The sequence below is a fragment of the Hyaena hyaena genome, unplaced genomic scaffold, assembly GCF_003009895.1.
Source record: "Hyaena hyaena isolate Hyena2069 unplaced genomic scaffold, ASM300989v1 scaffold_274, whole genome shotgun sequence".
NCBI classification, from domain to species: domain Eukaryota; kingdom Metazoa; phylum Chordata; class Mammalia; order Carnivora; family Hyaenidae; genus Hyaena; species Hyaena hyaena.
Genome location: NW_024080907.1, coordinates 167,108 through 194,420, shown reverse-complemented (window position 1 = coordinate 194,420; position 27,313 = coordinate 167,108). Strand labels below are relative to the sequence as shown.

At 42.9% G+C, this 27,313-nt stretch overlaps 1 protein-coding gene across 1 annotated transcript in view; it reads right to left on the bottom strand.

Moving 5' to 3' along the window:
* Window positions 1-311: 311 nt before the first annotated feature.
* Window positions 312-27,313, bottom strand: part of LHCGR (luteinizing hormone/choriogonadotropin receptor) — a 54,063-nt gene continuing 27,061 nt past the window's right edge. The window contains exons 7-11 of the mRNA XM_039245946.1: window positions 19,590-19,658; window positions 14,273-14,347; window positions 9,836-10,021; window positions 6,504-6,584; window positions 312-1,464 (exon numbers count right to left, since the gene is read on the bottom strand). Coding sequence (XP_039101877.1) covers window positions 312-1,464; window positions 6,504-6,584; window positions 9,836-10,021; window positions 14,273-14,347; window positions 19,590-19,658 — 1,564 coding nt within the window. The remainder of the gene's footprint in view (window positions 1,465-6,503; window positions 6,585-9,835; window positions 10,022-14,272; window positions 14,348-19,589; window positions 19,659-27,313) is intronic.

Genomic DNA, 27,313 nt, shown 5'->3' with positions numbered 1-27,313 from the left:
CCAAAGATATGTAAAATATCACCTCATTCAAAAACACTAGATTCAACAGACATTACTCTGTCAAAATTGCTAGAAATGTTTCTAAACACTCAACTTTTGTATTTTGTGTCATCGTGTACCAATGACAAGTAGTTTTTAGATTGGCAATGGTCATGGACAACACTTTGAGCTAGGTAAATACCTCTTTTTTGCCCAGTGTGCTTAAGAATAAATAATTTCCTAAAACCAACTCTTTAACGTTAAAATTACTAGTACAGATTATTTTTTCCATGTTTCAGCATAAATTAATAATGTGGTTACTGATAAAACAGTTAACATTCTTTATAGCAAGCCTTGTCTGGGACAGCTGTATATTGACAGTGCAAGGTAGACAACCTCAGGGTGGACTGAGGAGGCTTATTTGATCCAGTGAAGCCATTTTTGCAGTTGGAGGTATAAGCCAAAAAATCCTTTCTTCTATAAAGTTCAGCCCGACGTTTACAGCAGCCAAATTTGCTCAGTAACAGGAAGAAATCCCTTTGGAATGCCTTTGTGAAAATCGCATACAGAAAAGGATTGGCACAAGAATTGACAGGATAAAAAAGAACCAGTAAAACTTTAGAATTGGTTACTGTGATAAGGGGCACTTTGAAGGCAGCTGAGATGGCAAAAAAAGAGATAGGTGCCATGCATGTGAAATCAGTGAAGATGAGAACCGCCATTTTCTTAGCAATCTTTTTATCTTTGTTGGTAGCCATCAGCTCTGGATTTTGAACTGCAAAGTAAATTTTAATGTAGCAAGCACAAATGATGATGAAGGCCACCACGTTGAATATCAGGATGGTCAATATGTAGACTTGTGAGAGAGTGGTTTCCACATCCATGGGGAGGCAAATGCTGACCTTCATGTAATTGCTGACACCCACAAGGGGCAACATGGCAACTAGAGAAGAAAAGAGCCATCCTCCAAGCATAATGGGAATGGCATGTCTTAAACGCAGCTTTTGGTCCAGCTGAATAGCATAGGTGATAGTGTGCCATCTTTCTAGTGTGATAACGGTGAGGGTGTAGACAGAAAGCTCACTTGAAAATACAGTGAAAAAGCCAGCTGCACTGCACCCACTCCCTGTCTGCCAATCTATGGCGTGGTTATAATATTGTCCTTTGGTTTGGGAATCAACTGAGGCAATAAGCAGCAGATAGAGCCCCATGCAAAAGTCTGCAAAGGAGAGATTGCACATGAGAAAACGGGGCACTGTCAGTTTATAACGACTTGTCAAGAGAACAAAAAGGACAGTCATATTTCCCATGATGGCTAGGATATTAATCAGCCAAATCAGGACCCTAAGGAAGTCATAGCCCATAATATCTTCACAGGGATTAAAAGCATCTGGTTCGGGAGCACATCGGAGTGTCTTGGGTGAGCAGAAACCATAGTCATAATCCCAGGCACTCAGTTCACTCTCAGCAAAGATGGCAGAGTAACTGTAAGAAGAATATTTTGTCTCAATGTAAACTTAAGAGATTTTCTGTGAGTCCATGTATTAAAAAATTGAATCAGCCTTAGTGTTTTTTAAAGCCTATGAAACAAAAGGAAACAAAGCCACAACAGCCTTAGTCTTATATTTATTTGTTAAATTGTTAACAAGTTATTGTTAAATTATTGTTAAACAATTTGTTAAATTACCTGAGAATTCTGAATTGATACAGCAATTTCCTCAGGGAATGAAAAGCAATGTATGTGTGTATATATATGTGTGTGTGTATATATAAATATATATGTATATATCCATGTGTTGATGCACAGACTTAATGAAGCTGTTTACAAAGGATGTGTTTTCTTTGGAAAACAAATTTAGAGACACAGTATATGCTTGCTATGTCTAAAAGAACCCTTCCTTGGCATTTTCTTAGGTATTTATCTCATTTAGTTGCCAAACTGCTGTCAAGCCATGTGTCTTCAGTAGAACACAAATGGGACTGGAGGGCTCACACTGCCGAAGGTTATCAGCTGTGGGTAGACTAGCTTAAACATTGGTCACTAGCTAATCAAATAGCCCAGGTAAGAAGTGGAACCAAGGATGGACTTACTAGAAACCCAGGAGCACAAGCTGGCTACAGACATGGACAATAGGGAGAAATAGTGAAAATAGATACTCCTTAGGAGTATGAGTCAACTTCAGAGAGTGAATTGAAGAGGAATTCCATATCTAGTGAGGGAACATCCCCAATTCTGCCAACCTCTTCCTCCCAAACCCACTGCTAATAATTGAGTTTGGATTTTCATCATCTCTGGTAGGACAATTACATTAGCATCTTTCCTCCAATTTTCCTCTCTTGCTCCATCTGTATCTTCCTCCTAGGAGGTCTTTAATTTTTTTTTAAATTTTTATTTTTGAGAGAGAGACAGAGTGCAAGTGGAGGGTGGGGGTTAGAGAGAGAGGGAGACACAGAATCTGAAGCAGGCTCTGAGATGTCCGCACAGAGCCTAAACACAGAACTCAAACTCGCAGACCAAGAGATTATGACCTGAGCTGAAGTTGGATGCTTAGCCGACTGAGCCACCCAGGTGCCCCATAGAATGGCCTTTCTTAAGTACAAATCTATTAATTCACACTTTTGCTAGGTTCTCATTGTCTCTGGGATAAAATCCAGACTCCCTGTGATGACCTCGAATGATCTGGGCCGCCCCCCCCGCCCCAGTCTCATTTACAAGAAGTAGTAGTGCTGCACAATTTGGAACATGGGCTCTGGAGCAAGACTGACTGGGTTCCAGTCTTTACAGGCTGGGATGGCAGGGTTACTTACCATCTCTGTGCCATAAGGTCTTCATTTGCCAAATAGAGATACTAATCATTCTTCCTTCAGTAGGGTTGTGCTAAGGATTAACTCCATTGCTATCTATAGAATGTTTAGAATAATGCCTGACACATATTAAGTGCTCACTAAAAGTTAGGGATTCCTATAATTTTCTCTTGTAGATCGCTTGTGCAACCTTCCTTTTGATTACATGAAGTGACTTGTGGGTCTCAGAATCTACTCTTTCATCCCTCTGTCTTTGTATATGCTGTTTCTTCTTCCCTTTTTCTCCCCATCTCTTTGGTGAATTCCTCCTCATCCTTACAAGTAAGCTCCTCTGTGAAGCCTTTCTTGATTCCACACCTCTAAAGAGTTAATCACCCCTTCTCTCTGCCAAGGCTTCACTTAAGTTCTATTGTAATTATCAAACCGTACTGCTGTTGTTTGATGATGCGTGTCTTCTTTAATAGTCTGTGAAGCTATTCTTTGATAGCTTGGAAGGCAGGGGACTAGGTCTTATTTATTTCTGAACTCTCAGTGCCTCACACAGTTTTGGCTCCGACTATCCATTCAATAAATGCTTGTGGAATGAATAAACCAGGGTGATCCTGGCTCTGAGAGAAATTGAAAAGATAGAGGGACAATGAGTATGTACAGTGTGATGCATGTAGGCTCCACAAATTTTCTCTTTGCTCACAGTCTGCTAATAGAATCTTGCTAGCTGGAGAAATGGGCATAATTTTTCTGTCAAGGCCATTACAAACAGTATTTTACCTTAGGGTCCCTCACACATTAAAAGAGTATTTTTCTCTACTCTCAGAACTTTGCTTCCCCTGTTCTGAACAAGAAAGTGTGAACCTAGTTCAGTGAGTGGATGAAATGACATATTTGAGCAGTACTCAAATTACTGAAGGGAAATAACATAGATTAAAAAAAGAATAAAAAGAAATTCATGATCTGGGACTCCAAGACGATGCTAGGAATTTCTTAGAAACCACTTTGGAACTAGCGAAGGATTGTTGCTATGCACAGAAGATTGCACAAGAAGTTCACCTGCTTTATTACTAAATATGGGTACATTTGTCCTCATCTCATGCCCATTAAAAGAATATCTGTGTTTTTAATCTTTAAAGGGATGTGGTGGTTATAAAGAATGATGTAAGAAAATGGGTTATTTCTTAGCATTAGAAAAGTTCTTTTTAAAAAATTTTAATATTTGTTTTTGAGAGAGCGAGACAGAGCACAAGCAAGGAGCGGGGAGGTGGGGAGACACAGATCTGGAAGCAGGCTCCAGGCTCCAAACTGTTAGCACAGAGCCCAATGCGAGGCTCAAACCCATAAGCTGCAAGATTATGACCTGAGCCAAAGTCGGATGCTCAACCGACTGAGCTACCCAGGCATCCCAGTATTAGAATTGTTCTTAAAGACATCTCACTGAACCCCTCATTTTATTGGTAAGGAAACCAAGATTAAAGAAGGTAAGTGATTAGCCTAAGGTCTCTCAGAACTAGGCTCTAGTGGCATCACTAGGTCTTCATATCCATCATGTACAGGCCTTTCCCGTACATCACTGTCTCTCTGTCAGTGCTTTTCAAAGTGTGGTCCTTAGGCCACTTCCAGCAGAATCACCAGGCTGTTTGTTAAAAGTGCAGACCCTGGATCCAATTCACTAGGGACAGAGCCCAGGAATTTGTGTTTTAAGCAAGTTCCCTGGAGGATTCCTCCAAAATAATAGCCTTTATTAAATCAGGTGAAAACTTTCCACTATTTCCATCTTATTTCCCTTGCTGCTTTCCTCTTATCAAAACTACTTTAGCTGCTACTAATAAAACTACTTCAGAAGCACTAATTCAAAGCTTCTAAAGATTCTGCCACTATTTCTGAATAAATTTCTGTCAGAAAGAGATCCAACATGTTCTGTCTCTCACTCCTCTGGTCCTTTGTCCTTTCTCTTTTTTTTTTTTTTTTTTTTGCCATACTGAGCATATGTCTAGCAGTTTTTCTCCTTGGTGATTTGTCTTCAGACCAAATACCTACCTGCTGCTACTTAGGTTTGTGTCCTGGGACAGCTCCTGAGGGAAGCGGCACGCTTATTGACAAAACCCAGCAGGGAGCTGTCTTTAGTACTGAAGGGATGAATGGACTCGAATAGGCCTACAACACTGAGTCAGAGGAAGGAGGGGCCACTCCAGTCACAATGAACAAAGACGGGAGGAAAGATGGAGACTGTTGGAGAACAAAGGGGCCAGCCATAACAGCAAGGACACTGATATCTTGGGGAGAGTAGACAAGTGACTGGCTCTAGAATTTGTAAATTCCAGGGACTTAGGAATAGCACTGTGGTGGGAAGGGGGCAAGGGGATTTCACAGGGAGCACACTTTGTACCTAGATTATGCACTAGTTTCACATAGTTTCGGGGATGCTGGAGATTAGGGGATATTTTTTAAAGCAGTGTTAGCATAGCAAACTCGAGACTAGGCTTACTTGAGAAGGCATGGGGCAGGGATGATGAGGATGATTGACAGTGGGCTAAGTCTCCTGTCTTGAAACCCACCCCTTGATGCTACCATTGACTTCCGCCAGAAGTGTTTTCTGTTGATGAGGAAAAAGCCATAGGCTGCAGAAGAGTTCCATGGAAGTTGGCCGACAGACTATCCAAACAAGGGCAGGGAGAGTGAAAAAAGGAACACGGGGGCAGTTGGTGTCTGACTTAAACGAAAGAAAAAAAGGATACCGAGTATGATATTTCTAACGTACCCCAGACGCTGTCACATTTTGTAACAACTCCCTTCCCTTTCATGGGTCTTAAAGCCAAATGATATTTCTGCTGTCCCTTGCAGATGAGGGATAATGTCTCAAAAAAGGTAAGTATTGTCCAGGGATACCCAGTGTTACAGGAACCTTACTGCCAAGGATTCACATCCAACTCTGAGAAGCCCCAAAGCCCAAGGTCCTTCCATCATACCACCCTGCTGCCTCCATAGAACTTGAAGATTGGTAAAAAGAAACAAAAGAAAAAAGATGTAGAAGAGGGAATGGCAAGGTGTTTTAGAAGGGCATCAGGTTTTGTAGTCTGAAGGACACATGCGGGGAATAATAAACATAAATCACAGTAAATGTGGCCTAGGGATGCTGGGAGTATCTTTTGAGGCATGCCCTTTTACATTCGAAGGTAGGTGAAATGCCAAGGCAGCCAGGAAAAATGTTAAAAAAGTCAGCCAGTAGAATAGAAACGGATCTCCCATCCAGTGTATGTTAGTGATAGCATTGAGGTTGAATAATTTTAAGCTCCATAGTAGTCAAGGTGGCCTGAATCTCTTTGAAGGGTAGTGACTGCTTCTAGAAGCCGTGTTTGCAATCAGTTAATCTTTGTGGAATGCTGACCACTGACTAGTGAAAATTCCTAAAAATGAAGCTATCATTTAAACAAGCCCTAAGTGACCTCAAAACACCTGCAAATAAAAATTTTGATTTCTTTGGAGAATTTAATTGTAGAATGATACAATTTTCAAAGAGTTTTTTAAAAAACAGTTAAAAGAGATGTCTGTTCACCTGGATGCCACTTGTAAAGAAAAAATTCCTATTTTAAATCTATTAAGAAGTGCTTTGCAAACATCCCTCCAACGAAGACTTTTATCAAAAGAAAAGCCTGGGCACTGATAATAATAAGGTGCACACAGAACGAGACGTGGTTTCCCGAGTTTCTTTGCATGCAAATACTTACAGTGTTTCATTATTTGGTCTCCTTGCTGTGCTTTCACATTGTTTGGAAAAGTTTTCAAAAATGGAAAATGAAAAATTCTGCCTGAAAGAAAAGAGGTTTAAAAAAAAAGCAGTTGAGCCTTTGGTCTTTAAACTAAACATGATCATGTCTATTTATGCTTTGTTCATCCAAATTCTTTGCCCATTACACCAGTCGTGCTCTGCACCATTGTCCTGACTGAAACATTTCCCCGGGGAGAGAGGAAAGGCTCCGGAATTGTCATTAGAGGGCTTCCAGCTTAGATAAAATGTTTTCGAATGCTAAGTGTTTTGTGTGGGCTCCAGAGATGAAAAAACTTAAATTGTTCATATTGAATCATGGATTTTTCAATGCTTATTAAAAACTACCTTTATGGTATATTAGGGCTTGCTCCTCCCCACTCTCCTTACCACATTGCTCTTGATGAACAAATAATCATTCAGAATTCATGGCTTCGAATTGTCACTGGGAAATCTGTGAGGATTTGCAGATACGGGACCTAACATGATGATGTGAATTTTCTGCTTTGTTTCCTTACGTGCAGAAATATATGTGGGTGTTCCCTACTCCTCCATCATTGGAAGAAGCTTAGCCTAATGGAAAGGGAAGAACTATCAAGAAATTAAAAGGGGCCTACACTTATTATATTCCTAAGGTGAATATAAACCAAAGGGAGGCACAAAGGAAGACTGGATGAAGAAATAGAGGGAAGGAGAGAAGGTGGTGAGAAACCCAACCTTTCCTAAGGAGGAAGGAGAATTGAGACAATCGAAAGTAGAAATTTCTTGGTTATTCTTCTCCAGTATTAACAAGATAATTCCTGTACAAACAACTTTGTATACAAAGCAGGAAGGGGGATGATAGAGCAGAACTATTTGACCTATTGGACTCACTTTCAAAAATTAATCAACTTGTTATTTTGGGTCAGGCTTATATAAATCCTCAAATTTGGATCAAAGTGTGTGTGAGTGTGCGTGTGCGTGCATGCGCGCACGTGTGTTTTGATGCTGGCACTGTATCTGATAATAGAGATACTGTGTGTGAACCAATCTATAGTTAACAGGAAATGTGGTTGTTCTTGGCCTTCAGTTCATAGCACTGAGTTCAATCTACCCTTTTTAAAAAATTTAATCATAGATACCAAGAAGGTCTTTGGGACCATCTGCCCAGGCAGCTGTGTGTGTTATCCAGGCATAGCAGCTGCAGGGCAGAGAGGTGACTTAGAGTTTACATAAACATGCCACTGGCCCAGCTTCAGGCTCTCCCATCTCCCTAGCATCCAAGGTTTCGAGCTTTAGGGATAGAGAGGGAGTGACTTAAAGCTTGTAATCCCAATCAAGACAACCTCTGTCTGACGGTATTCCTATCTCACCTTGATGCTGGCCTACAGCTGCATAATCCTCTCCCCACCTTTTTTTTACCTAGAGGGAGTCTCTTTCATGTACTAGAATAAAAAGCCCCTGAACTGATGTTTTTACATGCCAGTAATTTCAGAAAGGGATGTGCCCTCTTTGCCACAAAAGTTGAGGTGTCCAGAATCAGCTTTATCATAAACCAGTGTCTGTATTGTTCTCCTAATTGATCTCTCACCAGCTTTGCTCACCTCCAAGCCATCCTCCAGAGCTGCCGGAGTGTTATTTGACAAAAGCAAATCTGAGTGATTTTGCTTTGAATTCGGCAGTGGTTCCCCATCCTCTGAACATCCTGGCCCAGCACCCAAAGCCCATCACAGCCCACCTCTCTCTGTGTCCTCCATGTACCCATAAGTCATCTTGTTCCAGTTTTTCTGAGGGATTTCCATCCTTGGTCTCTTGCCTTTGTGCCTTCACGTGAGCTATTTTGTCTTCTCAGCATGGTTTTACCCACACTCGCCTAGCCACTTCTTAGCCCCTCTCCAAAGCTCCTTGGAAATCACCTCCCACAGAAGTCTTCTGTAAGCTCTGTTGCTGTTACAAAACCCTTCCTTTGTGCTCTCAGGGAATTCTGTCATGTTCTCAGCAATACCATTACATTTGCTGTATTGTACTTAAACACTGGCTCTCTTGTATGTTACCACCACACAGCAGTTTGTGATACTCAGGGGGGTGGAATGAACTCTTCGTTATTTTTCTATCTTCAGACTTTTGCACAGTGTCTGGAACATGATAAGTGCTCAGTTAATATTTTTTGAAGCTCAGTTAATAGTGCATGACTCTCTGAGTGCTTTGTCTTCTTGGTTACACCAAAAGCTTCAGATCTAGCTTCACATACCTCTGCAAGGCACAAAGTAGATGTACAGCAATACATGTTGGTTGACTCATTATAAATAGGTTGATTCCAAACAAAGACAGCAGCACCCTGGTGCCCCTCTTCCAGTGCCTCCTCTAATTAATTGAGAATATCTTCTTAGGCTGCATAATAACACTTTAGGGCAAATGTTTTCCCAACTGTGAGCTGTGACCCATTAGTGGGTCATGAAAACAATAGAGTGCACAGACTAGTATTAAAAACACAAACAAACATGAAATAAAATAGATAAGAAAAATATGTGTGAATCACACATGTCAAAAAGTTAAGTATTGTTTTATTATCTATGTGACATGTACTGGTTTGCAGTGTAAAAAGAGGTATTTCTTAGCATGCATCTTAGTAAAAAAAAATTCTGGAAAACAATCTTTAAGGAAAGAATGAAATTCTGCACACCCTGTCATTCTATTCTGGATTGAAACTATCTGTGGAATCAGTAAGATGCCCCCCACTGGACACCAACCAGCCAGGAGCTCATGCCCTTTTTGTTTGAGCACTGAGCTAATCCTTAGAGAGCAAGGATTCTGTTCTGAAATGAAAGATGGTCTTCTTGCAGGGAGAGAAATAGCTTTTAAAAAAGCCTTCTGTAGAGTTTTGTGTCCATTTTCCTTATTATTAAAGATTTAGACGTTAGGTAAAATTTACTCTCTTGAGCCTACTTCCATCCTTCTTTAAATATCATGCTCTCTGAGAAGGATTAGAGCAAATTGATCTTTAGGAGGTCAGTTTCATACTCCATTTTGCAACGGTAATTATAGCCTAATTTAAGGTTATAATTCAGTTATCCTGGAGTAGGCTACAAAGGTCTTGTAGCTACAGGGTGAATTGACTGTTTGGAATCAGTTTTGGGGAAGAAATAGGATGGCTCATTTTCTTCTTGTCTCTCTGAAAGTGACCCCATGGCTGTGGAGCTGATCTAGAGCAGGGAGTGAAGGGGCAGGAAGCTGTCGACCAGTTGATTGTTTTGAAATTTGTTTCTGCCACAGGTTGGCAGGCGCTACCTTTTTTTTTTTTTTTTTTTTACTTACTCTTTTGTTGGCAAGTTTCTAAAAGCGCAGCAGTGGCTGGGGTAAGTCAGTGTGGCATCCAGGAGGCTGGTGAATTTTTCCCTCGATGGCAGTTTTTTTAGAGAATAGCATGATGTGGCGATGAGTGTCTGGATGGACTCCAGCCCATAGCTAGGCAGGGCTTGTAATTTGGTGGATGAAATATCCCTGAAAAATAGAAAGGAGCCAGCCTTTTTGTTTCTTGGATAGGATGAAACCTCCTCTCCACAACAGTACTGTTCTAGGTTCTGAGAAATCTTTTCTCCATCTTGCCTTTCCCTTAATTCTCCATTCAGTTACTCTCAATTAAGATAGAAATTAAAAATCTATGCTGTGTTTTTTTCCTCATATGCACTCCATTATTCCTTTCAAGGTTGAGTGTAACTCCTTACACCTGTCATACATTCATTAGCATTTCTCCCCCCTACCTTCCTTTCTCTCTCTCTCCACTTAGCAGACGTGAAATAACTACTTGGCTTTGTGAGACAGTAGACACGTGCAGTGACATCAGCTTTTGTGCTGGCTCCTAGGGGGAAATATTCAGGGCTTCAGATGCCTCTGTCTCTGATTGTTTAAGCCCTGCAGGGTAGGTTTTCATGAAGCACAGGCCAGTTATTCTCTTAAGAGCTGCTTATGGCCTTAGCCGTCATTTACCTGGAAGCAGACTGCACATTCTCTAAAGGCAAACTGGACTCATCAGTCCGAAGCGAGCCAGTCCTTGGCCAGGTGAGCAGAACTGTGTGGAAAGCTTAGGTTTTGTAAATAAGGTCCCAAACTTTTTGGCTTTTCTAGACTTGAGGCAATGTGTGAGAACAAGTTAAATGTGAAGAGGAGGAAGAGTCCGTGGAAATTTTACAATCCTGCCCATCTCCTAAGTGGTTGCTGCTGATGCCCCCATGAAAATATTCCAGCAGCACAGTCCCTCTCAGCAGATTGTCCCAGTGCTTAGTGCCCAGCCCATGGGAGGGGAGCAATAGATGACTGACAGACACATGCACTTGACAACATGGAGCGATGGCTAGTGTGGGCCTTTGGTGGAACAGTTGAGACAGCAGAATTTACCTCGGGGGCTTCAGATTCCTGCTGCTTTTGTGTCCTTGTTGGTTTAGGTAACCAGTGTTCTAATCCTGCTTTATAGAGTTACCCTGGATGTGTTAGGGATAGAGCACACAACTTTTGCAGATCTGATGGTTTCTTGGTTTGTGGGGTTTTTGTTTTTGGGGGGGATATATTTTAAATTAGGATTGTAGAAAAGGCAAGGCTTATTATGAAGGAGTAAATCTCTGATAATATATTTTCAGTCTCTGTAGAAGACCAGTGGGGAAGTATTTTTGCATTGTGGGTGGAAGGAATGCTCCTACATACCACTTACATCCTAAGGGTGTAATGAGAATGGCTGCTTAATGAAATAAGACTGAGGTCTGGTCCGACTGTTCTGTCCAAGACAGCGCAGGTATCTCCAGTACTCACAGTTATTTCTAAGCAGGTAACCCAAGAAGCTCTTCAGGCAAAGGCTATCAGGCAGGGTGTTTTGTGACCACACTAACTTCATCATATACTGTGTCTGACCCAGAGGCAACTCTCGTTGGCTATCCCGTGGCTGGGTCAGTAGCCAGCTTGCTCTAAGAGCTCTGCCTGCAGGGTGTACTAGACTGCAGAGTCTTCAACCAACCTGTACGACTGTGAGTCTGGTGTACTTTGCATATGAGACATACAGGACCTGTGTGTAGGGTGGCAGAAGCTGAAACACAGCAGAGAAAGCAGTTGGCATGAGCCATGAGGTAGTGGAAGCAAAAAATATGATGTTGAGTGGAGAGTAGAAAGAGAGTTAGGATTGAGAGTGATGGAAATTTGGAAATTGAGAAGGTCAGGAGTTTTTGTGACAGGAATTAGGAAGTAAACAGAGTCAGGGGTTGATGGCTGCAGGAATTAAGAAGTAGAATCAGAATGGATACCGGCAGGAGCTGGGGAGTAGGTGAAGTCAGGGGTTGACAGTGGTGTGGGCTAGGGACAGGACACAGTTGGGGGTGACAGTAGCAGGGGCTAGGGACTGGACACAGTTGGGGTGGACAGTAGTGGGGGCTAGGAAATAGATGCATTAGGGGTTGACAGTAGTGAGGGCTGCCAACTCGAGACAGGAGAGGTTGACAGCAGCAAGGGTGGGAACCAGACATGGTCAGGGGTTGATAGTGGTATGTGCTAGGAACTGGACACAATGGGAAGTTGACAGCAGTGGAGGCTGGGAACTAGACAGAGTTGGAGCTGAGAGCTAGCACAGAGGTTGACAGTGGCAGGGTAGGAAGCAGAGTCAAGAGTTGATAGCAGATAAGGGTCAAGTAGTAGTTAGGAGTTGATAGTGGCAAGAACTAAGAAATAGAGTTGGGATTAATAATGGTGGGAGATAGAAAGTAGACAGAATCACAAGTTGATACTGGTAGGAGCTTGAGTATCAAGAATTACTGGGTTGTGGGGGGGTGCCTGGGTGGCTCAGTCAGTTAAGTGTCCAGCTTCGGCTCAGGTCATGATCTCACGGTGTGTGGGTTCGAACCCCGCGTCAGGCTCTGTGCTGACAGCCAGCTCAGAGCCTGGAGCCTGCTTCAGATTCTGTGTCTCCCTTTTTCTCTGACCCTCCCCTGCTCATGCTGTCTCTCTCTCTCAAAAATCAATAAAACATTAAAAAAAAAAAAAGAATTACTGGGTTGGTTCATTCCTTCCCCTGATCAAAATCCTAAAGCCTCATGTCATCTCAGAGAACAGGTAAAATCCTTATAATGGCCACAAGGCCCTTCATGACCCAGTTATCTGCCACCTCTCTGTCCTTAGGTTCTAGAACTCTCCTCTTTGCTAGCTCTGCCACACTGTTCTTCTAACACACACAAGGTAAGTTCCTGCCTCTGGGCTTTTGTTTTGCCGTTCCCTCTATTTAGAATGCCCCTTCTGTCAATATCTACATACTTTGCTCCCTCACTTATTTCAGGTGTTTGCTTAAATGACACTTTTCAGGTTAGTTTTCCCTGACCTTCCTTTTTAAAATGGTAACTCTCAATCTCCCTAGAACTCCTCCATCAGCTGACAGAATTTTTCTCCTTCACAACCAACACCTACATCTACGTACTATGTATTTTATTTACTTATTTGATCTTTGTCTGTCTGCCTCCATTTTATGAAGAAGGGCGGAGATCTTTTCCTTATGCTCTGTTTCCCCAATGCCTAATCCAGTGCCTAGCACGTAGTAGGGACTTATAAAGTCATTATAGGATAAATGAATGGATGAATGAGTGAATGAATAAGCAAACAAACGAACTGGATTATACCGTTCACTATCCTTCTAGCACTTTGCTCATTTTAAAATCACATGCCTGTTTGCCTATTTATTGCTGTCACCCCTCGGTGACTCTAATCTCTTTAAAGGCAGGGACCAGAGCTATTATGCTCACCAGTCTCTCTGGCATGCTGCCTGGTAAACAGGATGTGTTCAGTGTTTGTTGAGTGAATGATTAACAGCATACTAGAGTAGGGAGTAATGGGCCCGGCACCTCTGTGGGGAAAAGATGAGGTCACCTCAGGTTAGAGCTTCAGAGCCCCTGGAGCCCCCTTGCCTTTCTCCTCGAAGCCTGACTGCAGCTACAGTGGTTTCCTGTGGGATATTCAGGCTTCCCAAGGCTTTGTCAGGAGACTCTTGATTCAATTTCCTGTTCCTTTACACTTTCCCCCATCTTCCCACGAAACTCCCAAGAGCTTAGGGAATTTGGTTCTGTTGCTTGGCTTCTCGGGGAGCCTGATGCACAGCAGCTCAGCTCTGTCTGGACAAGGGCCACAGGCAAGTCAGATCTCTGGCCTTGGATGGCCATGAGCGGATCAGGTGGGCAGCCTTCCCTGTGCTGGCTCATGAGGTGGGCCTCCATACTTGGTATTATACATTCAATTGTGTCTCCCCCAAATTCATGTGGAAGTCCTAACACCCCAGTACTTCAGAATGTGACCTTATTTGGTAATGAAGTGTTCACAGAGGTAATCATGTTAAAATGAGGTCATTAGGATGGGCCCTGATCCAGTATGACTGGTGTCCCCATAAAAGGAGGAAACTTCAGAGACAGGCAGGTAGATACACAGAGAAAGCCACATGAAGGCTAGAGTCATGTTGTCACAACCAGAAGGAAGGACCAGCTGCAAGGAGAGAGGCTGGGAACAGATCCTGTCTTCACAGCCCCCAGAAGGCACGAGCCTGCCGACACCTTGATTTCACACTTTGAGCCTCCAGAACGGAGACCGTCAATTTCCATCATTTCAGTGCCCCCAGTTTGTGTTCTTGGTTAACGGCAGCCCTTTCCCATGCAAAGGCTGATTGTCCACAAACCAGGCCGGGGACAGTGTGGCTGGACCCCTGGGTGGGGAGGGGAGTAGCACCACCGTACTCACAAGATGCTGGGCCCCATGGCCCCTCGGAAGGCTCCATTGTGCATCTTCTCCAGGTGTGCGTTTTCCTTGAGCTCCCTGTGGGGAAGGACAGCGTTCTTAGAGGGGTCTGCACTTCAGGTGTTAACAGCCACGGCTGGGTGTGCGCACATTTGGAGCAGCCTGCCTGCGCGGTGCTCAGCCATAGAGGGAAAAGGGGGATTGGAGAAGAAGGCGAAAAAGACATGCTGGTGCTGGGCCATATGGTACAACTGCTGGAGCGTGTGTTTGGCCTTTCCCCCCGCAGTTTCCCCTTCACTCGGTAGAATGCTTTGTCCTACAGCTTGAAGTCTTCACCCTTTCCTGTTCTGGAGTTAAGAAGGTTTGCCACGGCACATCTGGGCAGCGATGAAAATGCTGCTCCAGTGTTCAAGGCTGAAGGGCGCAGCTGCAGCCTGCTCTGTATCAGGCGCTCAGCTGCCCTGACCTTGGAGGTCTCAGGGCTGGTTAAGAGCAATATACTGAAGTTTCCAAATACTTTACTTGAAAAACAAAAAGTAGAGTCCATTCAAAGTTACCCTTTTCAGATATGCATTCTCACTCGGTAGGAAAAGGGAGGAGGTACAGGCTGTGTAGAAAATTGGCCCACACCCGGCATGCCCTGCACGGGGTTCTGTGCTGGGTATATGATCATCGCCAGGTGTGCATATGTTGAGGACCACTGCTGTTAAGGCTGTGGCACAAGCAGATACTGCTACCTGAGGCTTCTGTTCCTTGAGCTCTAAGCAGCTCAGGGTGAACTAACTGTTCAGGAAGAGCTCAGCCTGGTGCTGCCGAGCAGCCTCCTGTCTGGGCCCTGACACTGGCATCTCCAAGCCCAGGCGCCTCTCTGGATGGACAAGCGAGCTGGGAGAGGGGTCCCTGGGCTCAGGCTTGCCAGCCTTCTTTTGAGCGCTTTCTACAAGAAAAGAGTGGTGACTCAAAGAGCATTCTGGAAAATGTACCCGTTGTTGGTGTGATGATTTGAAGCATGGGAGCATGATTCTTCTGCATCACTGTTACAGTGTTACATGGCAAAATAAATAGACCAACATCCACTCTCCCCTCCCCTGCAGGATGCATAGGCAATTACCTGGTTCGTCTCCCAGCTCTCCATCTTCCCCATTGTCTTTCTGTGTGTCTCCACATCACGCCTGCCATTTAAAAATGGCAAAACCCCCTGCATCTCACTCCCTGGGGGGCTCTTTTCCACATGCTTCTATAAGCGTTTTCCTTAGAAATCCTCAGCCCTTCCATCAGGATGCACCCGTCAGTCTCACACAGTCCCATCCCCTGGGTGTATTTCCACTTTCAAAGAGATGAGGTTGTCAGAGTCAATTGCTGTTGAAGATCTAAATCAAAAGAAAATTTCTCTCCCAAACCTCTATGGCTCCTTTTCCTGATTTGGTTTGTTTTAATTATGTTCTGTTATGGTCATAAATCATTGAAACCGGGCTCTATGAGCAAATAATCGTCATGTCAGCCCGGTCAAATTAATTGCTCAAATTTCACGACAGAGCATTTCACGTGTTTTATTAAAACCCAGGTCTTTCTGTGTACTGATAACTCTGCAGTATGTAACTCGGTTAAAAATAAATCAGATTCGTCTGCCACATTTTCCTGGGGGTCACTTTCATGTTCTCCAGTGACACAGCCCTCCAGGTATGAGAAGCACAGCCAGGATAACCTCTTGACCCACAGTGGGAGAACCCCCAAACTCCACCCAAAATTTTCATAAGTGGGGTGCTTTGAGAATGAGAGGGAGTGACTCTAAGAACCATGGAGGCATCTAAGGTCAACCTTCTGGTGCTGTTTCTCTCCACCTTATCCTGACTTGGTTAAGTAAAAAGTTTGCGGACTTGGTAGGGCTTTGGTGTCATCATCCTGAACAACTTTGGGCAGGCCTGTTTGTGAGGAAGGTGTAGAAACTGGGTTGAATGTATACTTTGAAAATTTTGCTTGACAGTTTTGAAAGCAATCCTCCCCGCCCCCTCCCCACCCCCCGCACCTTCAAGCCTTGCCCTTAGGAGAGAATTTAGAATCTGTTTTTCCATAGCCCCTGAATTCTGCATGATTTGTTCCCTGTCTGTCTCCAGGTTTATCTCATACCGGTTTCCACTTGTTGATGACCCTCCAGCCACACTGGTCTCCTCTTAATTCCTGGAGGTTACAGCTACTTTTCTTCGGCAGTTCAGGACCTTTGCACTTCCTGTTCCCTCTTTCTGTGACACACTTCTCCTCGCTACTGGCAGTGTAGTGGCATCTTTGTCATCTTCTAGGCTCAGTCTACATTTCATATCCATGGTGAGGCTATCCCTGGGCACCTAACCTAAAGTCAGCCCCGTACTCTCAGATCTCAGTAATGGGTTATTTCCTTCATAGTCTGTATCCCTATCTGCAATAAGTTCATTTATTTACTTGCCTTTTTGTCTGTCCCTTCTGCTAGAACAGAAACTTCACAAGGGCGAGGACTCTTTCTACTCCACCATTGCAGACCCTGGTCCTAACATGGTGTCTAATATATACTGGCGGTGCCTAATGTTTGTTGAATGAATAAATGAATGACATTGATTTGTCTTCTTGGCAAACTGATTTGTGTTCTTGGTTTTTTCTTTCTTGCAACAGTGAGATGTGGGGGATACAGAATCTTGACTAGTTGGACTTCTTGAGGTGCACACCCCGTTTTGGCATCCCTGAGGCAGCTGGAACACTGCTGACCAAGGCCCTCCCTCCTGAAGTCCTGTTTTCTCTGACTTCCCAAGGATGTTCTCTGTTAGTTTTCCCCCAACTCTGTTTGTGTTCCTTCTGGCTTTTCTTTCTCCACTCTTGGTGTCCCCCAATTTTATATTCAGTTCTCTTACTTTGCCCCCTTCTCCAGGTGACCTCAGCCACAAAGGCCTTCAGTCACCCCCTCTATTCAGGTTGCCGATGTCCGTCGCTAGCCTTGCACCCCCCACCCCAACCGCGTACTTTCTGCTAACACACGAATCTTCTTTAAGCACCCTCATATTTCTTTCACATCCCAGAACTTCCAGTGGCTTCTCATTTTCTACAAAAGAGAGTCCCAATTCTTTACTGTGGCATCTAAGGCCCATCCTGCTTTGTCCCCAACTCTTAGCTAGAACATTCTAAAAGGTACTGTTTGCTGTTCTGTGAACAGCATGTCTTCTCCTCTGGTTGTCTTCTGCTTGGAATGCATTTTTCTTCTCTCTTTACCTGTCCAGTTTAGGCCCAGCTCAAAGTCTGCATCTCTCAGGAGGCTTTCTTTAATTTCCCTCTTTTCTGCCTTTGAAATCCCAGAGGACTTTACTTCTCTCTGGGCAGGCATCATGCTTTGCCTTCTGTTTTAGTTACTACTTAGTATACAGTTTGTATACCATCTGGCCATGCATCTTCCTAGGCCGTAAGCTCGTGTGGAGCAAACACCAGGGCTTGTTCATCTTCATTTCCACCCCAAGCATAGCATGTTCGTTCAAACACAGCTGATGCTTGCCAAACCCTTGCTGAGTGAATACCTGAATAAGGTATCTGAAAAGTACTGTGCCAGGAGAAGATATGCCTGTGATTTAAACTTGGCAGAGACGGGTGCCTGGGTGGCTCAGTCAGTTAAGCGTCCAACTTTGGCTCAGGTCGTGATCTCACGGTTCGTGGGTTCAAGCCCCGCGTCAGGCTCTGTGCTGACAGCTAGCTCAGAGCCTGGAGCCTGTTTCAGATTCTGTGTCTTCCTCTCTCTCTGACCCTCCCCTGCTCATGCTATCTCTCTCTCTCTCAGAAACAAATAAAACATTAAAAAAAATAAATTTGGCAGACACAGATTCAGTTGGCTAGAGCGAACTCTTCGTTAGCTTCAAGTCAACAAGAAAACGAGAGAAATTTTTCTCCATGATAGGAAGTTACCATTTCTTGAGCACATGGTATGTGCCAGATTCAGGCTGAGACCATAAAAATATAATCTTATTTATCATTCATTCATTCCTATGTAATTAATTGACTGTGCAATGTAATAAATAATAGATGAGTGCCTACTCTGTGCTAGGCATTGTGTTAAGTACTGAGGATACCAAACAGACCTTTTCATTTTGGTGGGGGTATGCTCAAAACAAGCCTACTAGGAGCTCTATTTCATGGATGAGAACACTGTGTCTGGGATAGCTTAGGTACGTTGCTCATGGTTAGGCTGATAAATTCTGGCATTGGAGTTTGAGGTCCAGTTAGTGACTCGTAGATCTATTCTCATAGCCACCAAGCTCTATAGCATGGCACCAATATTACTAGAGTCTTGAATTAATATGTATAGTTAAAATAAATAGTATGTTGTAAAGACTAATGTTACCCAGTTTGAGACTGGCAGTTTCAGCATCTCCTGGGAGCTTGCTCAAATGACAAATTCTCAAGTTCTGCCCTAGACGCACTGAAGCAAAGTCTCCGTGGGTGGGGACTAGGAATCTCCATGTTTTAACAATCTCCGTGTTATTCTTCAGTGTGTTAGAGTTTGAGAAGCACCGGTGTAGACTGTGGTTTATACACTTTCTCATAGAAGCCTTTTCCTTTGTTTTCCTTCTTTTTTCCTTAAAAAGCTTTTGGCTTTTCAGGTGCTCTTAGTTTTTATTATATCCCAACTGTAGGCTAATTTTCACCTTACTCTGTACCTGTTGGGGTTCAAATGGCCCCAGCCCAGCAGGCATTGGAAATGACCCACTCTTTCAGAAAATAAGCCACAGAAGGAAAGAGAGGTGGGGAACAATAAAGGGTACAGTTAGTAGGGATTCTCTTCTTGAGTTAAAGGCTGTTAATGCTGGGGTCTGGGGTGCGAGGTAGTGTAAGTACAAGCCCCCCTCACCCTGTGGAAAATGCTCTCCATACCCGCCCCACCCCAGCAGTATGGGGATTGGACTGTGAGTGGGCCTGTTGTGGCTGATTAGGCTGGTAAACAGGGTTGCCCGTTTTCTCTGCAGTGGGGCTGGGGAAAGAATTTCTTCACTGAAATCAGGCTGCCTCTAACATGCCATCAACCTGAGTGAGGGGGCTAGAGAGGGAGGCTGTGAGATGAGACTAAAGTAGGGTGTTGAATATTTTAGCAAACTGTCAACTTTAATGTCTCCGGGCTGCATCTGTCTTTGAAATCAGGGTGCTCTGGGGTTTCTAGCCAGCCAGTTGCCTAGTAACGTGTGTGATACACTGAAGACTAGCCACTTGAAAGTTTATTTTTGTCCTGAGTTAGTTGCCGGAGATTGATTGTGATCTGGTAGCCAGAGTAATATTTCATTTTTATTCATGAGCTGGGGAAATAGCACATACTTACAGGGAAATCAGCGTCGTCCCGTTGAAAGCATGACTTTGTATTTCTTCAAACCCATTTCCATATAGTTTGCTGAAGGGAAAGGAGAGAGGATTTAGCAGTGAAAGCAGCACGTTTTGGAATCACACATTCTTCCTTCTGTGACATTTATTACTAAGATAATTACTGGCACATGCAACATCCACCTCTGTTTCTCTAACGTTTTAGATTCTAAGGACCTGGTGAGAGGGAGCTGGGCTTTTGTCTTTTTTTCTTCTTGCTCTAGTTTGGCTTCACCTCCACCACTCTAGTTTGGCAGCAGCACCACCCATTTATTAAGTGTTTATTAGGTGCCAGATACTTAACCAGCCATTCTACATAGATTTTATGACTTATCCTCATTGCGATTTCCATTTTACTGATGAGAAAGAGACATCTCACTATTGCCGTGCCGTCTGCTCAAGTGTAAAGAAAGCAGCAGCAGAAGCAAAAACAGTGGCCAGAACTGTCCAACACTCAGGTCTTGCCTCTGCATCCTCAGGCCTGTGTGGGCATGTGTGCTTTCTAGGTGGCTGAAAGCAGAGGGCAGATGAAGGCTCCAGTACAGAGTTAGGTTTTCTTTCTCTTAGATGAGTATGTGTTTTTGCTGCTGTCATATTTGGCTCCGCAACCACGAAGATTTCAGTGCCTGTAAACAGTTCCTTAAGACTAATTAGTGGATAGTGAAATCAATTTAGTTGGGTGCAATCAGCATTTAGCAAAATGAGATAGAACCGAATAGGACAAAATGGAAAATACTGGAGTGGGTTGCATGTAATTAGGGTAGTACTATTTATGGAATTTTGTTCCACCATTTTTGTTTGTTACATACATACACGTATACATACACATATACATAGAAACATGTACATCTGTCCAGAATAAGACACAAGAGGGTCCTCAGAAGACAGGTGTTGGAAAATGTTGGAGCCTGGAACGAGCTTGGAGAGGATCAAGTGACACACTTTCATTTTACAAAGAAGAGAAGGGGCTCAGAAAGGGAAATGACTGGTCTAAAGTCTGCAACAGGCAGAAATGGGACCAGAGCACACTTTGTCTGGGGCTACTTCCAGCATGTCAGTTTCACTGGTTGTTTCCACTTTTCTACCCTGAGATATCCACATGGCCCCTCTTCCTCTTCCAGCAGGGCTGTGCTTGATACCATGCTCTTGGTGTGGCCCTTCCTGGCTGCCCATTCAAACTACCACCCTCCCTTCCCCCAGCATTCCTGCATTCCCATGCCTGTTTGTTGATTTGTTTTTTCTCTGTGACTTTGTCAGCATCTGACCTGTGATTATATCACACTTGCTTATCATCTACCTTCCCCAGCAGAATGTTAGCTTCATGAGAACAAGGATTTGAAACTGTTCTGTTCCCTGCAGAATCCCTTGCATCCAGAATAGTGCCTGGCACTTGGGAGGATTACAGTAAGTATATGTTAAGTGAATTGAATAAAGAAATGAGTGTATGTAAGGTGAATTTCTAATCATAGCCAACCAGGCAAGTGTGAAAGCCACAGTCTTAGAAATATTTATGTAAGTTCTTCATGAACAATGATGTAATACTCAAGTGAGAAAGAGGTATAGTATAACATAAAATTCAGCTCCAGCATCTGGCAAGACCCTAGCTTCCCTTGATGGTGCTGCTGGTAGTTGCATGGCCACGTCATGGATGGGCTGGTGGGTGTGACTTGAGAAACAGTTTAGATACATTCCCCACTGTTCCTGTTCCAGGTGGCTGTTGTCTGCAAGGTTCCTCTAGCCTTTGTTAAATAAAACAAGCATGGAATTTCGTCTCGTTGGCGTATGCGTGTAGTGTATATATGGCGGCGGGGGTCTCTTTCTGTCAAACCACACCCCATCTGAGACAAACCAGCATCAAAATAAATCTAAGCAGGACTCAGGGTTGGAGCATGATGTTTGAACACTGGAATTCAGAAAACACAGAGATTACAAAATAATTTATAAAGTCTCCTTACTAATTTACGTTAAGAGTGAACAGGGGAAGTGTATTTCATTCATTTTGTAAAACCTCCAGGTGTCTCATAATGTTTGCTACCTAGCAGGAGCTCAGTCAAAAGGCTGGTGGAGCAGTAAGTAGCCTCTCCCTTCCACGTGAGAAAGAGTCTTCTCTGGCTTCTCCTGCTCTCATGTGCTTTCTTCTGGAATTCTGAATTTATAACTTCACAAAGGAGCTCTTAACTATATTCTGTAATGGATTTTTCCTCATCTATATTACAGAATTGAAGGGGCTAGGTACTTGGTTTGTCCTGTTGTCTCGTGCAGTTGCACACAATCTTCCTGCCTCCTTAGCAGCTCAATCCCACTGCAATGTTTTTTTTTTTTAATTTTACACTTAGAATATTACTGTTTGGCAGTTATTTGTCACATAAGAGTTTGAATTCCTTTATAGCAATCTCTTGTAGATAAAGGAATCATATTGTTCTTTTCTCAGAACTTCTTTGAAATTGGATTTCTCAGAGTCTAAGCCAGTGTTTATCAAAGCATTCCCCTTCATCTACTGACTCAGAATCCACTGGAGCTGCTTGCCAGAAATGCAGACTCAGACTTACTGACCAGGTGCACTGCAGATCTATGGAATCAGAATCTGGTAGTGGTATCCAGCAATTTGTACTTTTATAACAAGCTCTCCCAGTGAGCCTTGGGCATGACACTTTGGGGCCCTTGCCCTAGGGTACAACATTGGATGATATAGCTCTCACCATTTCCATATACAGATCAGATAGTCTGCTGGATAGAATGGAGTCCAGAGTCCCCTTACCAGTTTCTCTGCCTTCTAAGTGATGGAGTTACATGTATAGTGAATTAACAAAAAGTAGCTCCTACTCTGTTTTGAGCAAAGCAAAGCTGCTGGCAGTTGTCTGGATACATTCTCCATCATTTTTATGTGCTGTTCTTATCCTGGTTTGGATATATATTAGAATTTTGTACCTTTTTTTTTTTTTTGTGGAGCATATAATGCTATTTCTTGAAGTGAAGCCTCATGGTTAAGTGTGCAAGTCTTCGACCCCACTGCCTGGGCTTGAATTCCAGCTCCGCTAATTATTAACTGAGTTACTTTATGCAGTTATCTCACCTGTCTGTCTTAATTTCCAAATCTGAAAATAAGGATGATAATGATAATATTGGCCTCAAAAGGCTGTTGTGTGGATCAAAATGCTTAACATATGTTAAACACTTAGAAATAAGTCCTGGAACACAGTAAATGCTTAATGTGTTCCCATTATTAGTGTTAGTATTAGTATTAGTATTAGTATTAGTATTAGTATTAGTATTAGTATTAGTATATTTTGTAGTAGCCTCTACCACTCTGACCAGAATAGAGGGCAGGGGTTTCCCTTGCCATGCTCTGGACAGGATTTCCATGAAATGCAGGAATGTGTTTAATTGAACTATTTGTTCAGTGGGGTAGGGACGTTCCTTTTCCTGGGGGAGCGAGGTCAGTTTAGTGGCCTGGGCTGCCCGACATGTAGTCAGTCTCCAGAGGTCCTCAAACACCTTTGGTCTGTGTTGGCATCATTGACATTTTTGTATTGGGACATTTTTCATGTCTTTTTTTTTTTCTTTTTTAATAGCTTGGGTCCTACTTGTCCCGACTTCCCAAAGGATGGGGCTCACTGTTTCCTTTTTAGCTGCTGCTCCTCAGTTTTGTTCTTAGCAGTCGCACACAATAGAATGTGTTCCCTTGTTTTGATGAAAAGAGTGGCTTCTTTACTTTGGAGGAGTTACAAATGTGAGTGGGAGGCCTCATGCTGTCAGGCCTGCACAGTGCTTTAAAATGCCCCTTAAAACAGCTGGAGGGTCACTTCAGATAACTTTTTCCCCAAGACATCATGGTGTCAGAATTAAATGAGGTCGGCTTCCCTTCCCTTGAGGATGCAGTCACAGGCACAGAAATGGTTTCTCCCCCTCTCCTGCGTTACAATAGCTGCACCTTACTTTAAAGCATTGTCTGTGTTCTCTATTCAAATGCCAGTAATTGTGACTCAAAAGGGGAGAATGTCACCTTTTTATTCAAAATAAGATTCAGGCTTTAGAACTTAATCACAGATGATACTCTAATTGTGAATGCCACCTTAAAACAAACTCCTAATATTCCTGGGGCTCTAAAAGCATTTCTGGGTTTTTAACAGTGTTAAATGGTCTGCTATAGTTCCCTTTTAGATCATGTAATCACCTAGGTTTTGGATGATTTTAAAGAAGAAGCTTAATTTATGTTTGCAGATCTGCAGGGTCTCAAAAAGTGGCCTCAGGGTTCCTATTTTAGAAAATATGCCCTATGGTGGTATATCTATAAGCACATTTTTATCAAATGGCTATACAAATGCCCACGTAAAGAACAGGGATCCTAAACTCACCACTTTCTTCTCCCTGTGGTATTTTGCTGCAGTCCTTTTATATCTGAATACTTCTTGGGTATGAAGTATATGGAGACACTTCTTTAGTGGATAACCTGGCAGTGATTGTATGGGTAACTGTCACCAGTCACTGTCACCAAGCCAATCTCTATATGCTACCATGACCCTAGTTTTGAACATTCATCAGAATTCCCCCATTTCTGTTGGGCTCACATTCCCAATGGCAATGGAACCCTCTCTCTGCTGTGGGCATACCTCCTGCTTTTTGGCAGCACTGAGTTGTTATGTTTCCCTTCAAGTTGTCCTCAGTGAAGTTCATGTGAATTATTATTATAATGGATTATAATATATTGAATAAAATTTTTTGAAAAGTCTACTTCCACGGTTATATTTAAAAAGAGCAAGACTGAGAGAAAAAGAGAGGATTCTTCTTTTATGAAAGACCATTGGTAAGAAATGTGGAAGAATGATGAAATTTAAAATTTCCATTTTGTAACACCCTACATAACTGAATAATCAATGGATGGATAAAAAATGGATTTTTCCTTTTGTCATTAATAATAAAGCATGGTGGGAGGCTTTGAGTTAATATGGCAAGCCCATTGGCCAATAATCCTTCATCTGATGGTTTCAGCATCCATTGACTCCATTTGCCCATTAAATAAATTTTCAAATGAAAAATATTTTTAAAAAGATGAAACAGGATGGTCTAAAACAAGTGGCTTGCTGAATATTAGCTTTTAATCATGGCGGTGCTGTGTAGTTGACATGACATGATTGGATTTGCACCAGAGGTATTAATAATCCCACTGGATACAGAGAGGCAGAGGCCTGTCTGGGTGATGTAACTTGACTAAGGTTCATTAGACACAGAGCCAGGACTAGAATCCAGGCTTTCTGTCCTAACACCCAGCAGCCTCTTGAGTGTGGCTTATCACAGGGGCAACCTGGATCAACCTGTCATCCTTTGCCAGGCATTCTTTCTCTGAAGGGCCTTAGGAAATTAGTTGCCATGACCTTTCCTTCTCTCTGTAGAGTTCAGACATGAATCAAAGTTGTCTCTTTTTGGAGACTGGTATGACCAGTCACCTAAAATATTTTAAAGGTGGTACGATGCAGCCAAATCCTGCTCATCTGGGGGTACATTTCAAGGTGGCCTCTTGAGGAGATTTAATGAAAAGCCAAAGTGGCTATAAAGGGACATTAAGAGTATAATGCATAGTTTTAGCATTAGCCCCACTGAGCTTCTCCAGCATCAAGTGAAGTGTTTTGTTTTCATTAAATGAGCTCACAGTTGGTAAAGATTTGGGTGGGGGGAGGGCAAGACATGTTCCACAAAAAGCAAAATTTCAAATGCTACTAATAATGAAGAGAGAAGGCCTGCTTTCATTATTTTCTAATTAGGGAGTTGAACTTTATAGCTGAGAAAATAAGGCTTTCCTCTTTAAGTGTAATACCCTTTCTCCAGCAGGGTGCTCTGCAGGATCCTTTACTTACAGAAGGGCCCATTCAGTTGAGAACAAGTGCCAGGCAAATGACTAATTGCTCCCCTTCCAGATGAAGGGCTGAGAGTGAGGAGGGGATGGAAGCAAAATGCCCCCGGGGCCCTCTAGGAGAGGTGGATCTGCAGTCCTCATGAACTTCAAAGGCAGGGCAATTATGCCCTGCTGGTAGGCACTATTCTTCTTAAACTCATACCTAACATAAGGTAATGGCCCCATAATAAAAATACTGTGCAGCTCTCATGTGCACATGCTGAAATGTGATGTGTGAAAGGAGTCTTTTGTTGTTCCTTGATTTTGGAAGGGTGGTCCCATCCTAGGAGCTCACAGAACCCTGCAGATCATCCTAACATTTGTTTTCTTGTTGTTCATTCTCCACATCTTCTGTCCTTTCATCCCATTTCTACTTCGTTCCAATGGCTTTATGTTTATTTGGGAGAAGTTCCAATTGGTTCCTGATTATTTTTAGGTTTAGGTCAAACTCACAGGGAGTCTTGAATATTTGTGATGGTTGAATAAAAGCTACTCTGTTGGGTGGTTACTTCTTACTACTTTCATCAAAGTTACTTTTCAGCTTTGAATCCTGTATCCCAGCTTTCAAGACTCAGTAATCCAATATCCCTCCCACCCCTGTCATTTATCTAAACCTACTTCCTGTTTCTTTAGCTGGACATTTATTCCCAAGAAGTAAGACACATCCTGTTTTCCTTTTTTCCACAGCCATGGTTTTACTCATGCTGTCCCCTTGCTTGGACCACTCACTCCCCTTTTCTTGGTATGTGGGACCACGTAATGGTTAAGATTGTGATTCTGAAGACACAGTGAGTCTAAGTCTTGACCTTGGGCAGATTACCTAACCTCATAGTGCCATGGCTTCCATACCTAAAAAACCCTACCTCATAGGGTTGTTGTGAGATGTAAATGAGTTTTTAAAAAGTACTTAGAAACAGGGCAGGCATTTACTAAGTGCTGTATACGCCTTAGCTGCTATTATCACATTTACACATATAATTGTTATTGATACTACGAGGTCTAACTCAAGTCTCAGCTCCACTGTGCAGCTGCCTCTGACTTCTTCAGCCCAAGAGGACTTCTCCAAGATATCTCATTTCTGTGTAATACAGACTCCCACAGTGAATAGCTACTAGTTTGTATTATTTTTTCCTCATTTCATGTTTGCCCCATACTTTCTCCATTTCCTCATAATTGAGATTCTGAGCTTCTTGGGGACATGGATCTTACATCTTTTGTGTTCTCAATAAAGACACAGGAGGACCCCAAATCCTGAGGCATGCAGTAACTCCCCACTCAGTCTTTGGTCTGTCTCTGACAGGGGATGTGATAAATGAGTACTTCTCAATACTTGCAACGGTGAGTTGGAAATACTTTATAAAGATCAGGAAGAGCTATAGGGTGTGAGGTAAGTGGAGGAGCAGAAAGACTGTAGAGAAGAGTTTCTAGGATCTCCTGTCTCCTGTCTCTTCCCTGGCGTTCAAGAGCTGCAAGTAAAAAAATTATCTTGAAAAAACTTTGTTTCTTTGTTTTGCTTGCTGCTCCATATTCTTTGATTGCAATACTCTGAATACTCTGAGTTGGGGCTACATTGGCTACTGCTTTGTAGTATGACAATTATATGTGCAGAATAATAACTACACAAAGTAAAAAGTACTATACAAATGCAATGTACATTGATGCCAATATTTAGAATCCATGATATAAAAGAGAGTCCTCTGAGATGGTTTCTTCTCTTGCTTCACAACTACCTCCTCATTTTGGGGTCATCCAAGAATGCTCTTTCTTTAAGGGCAAGCTCATTTATTGACTCATGA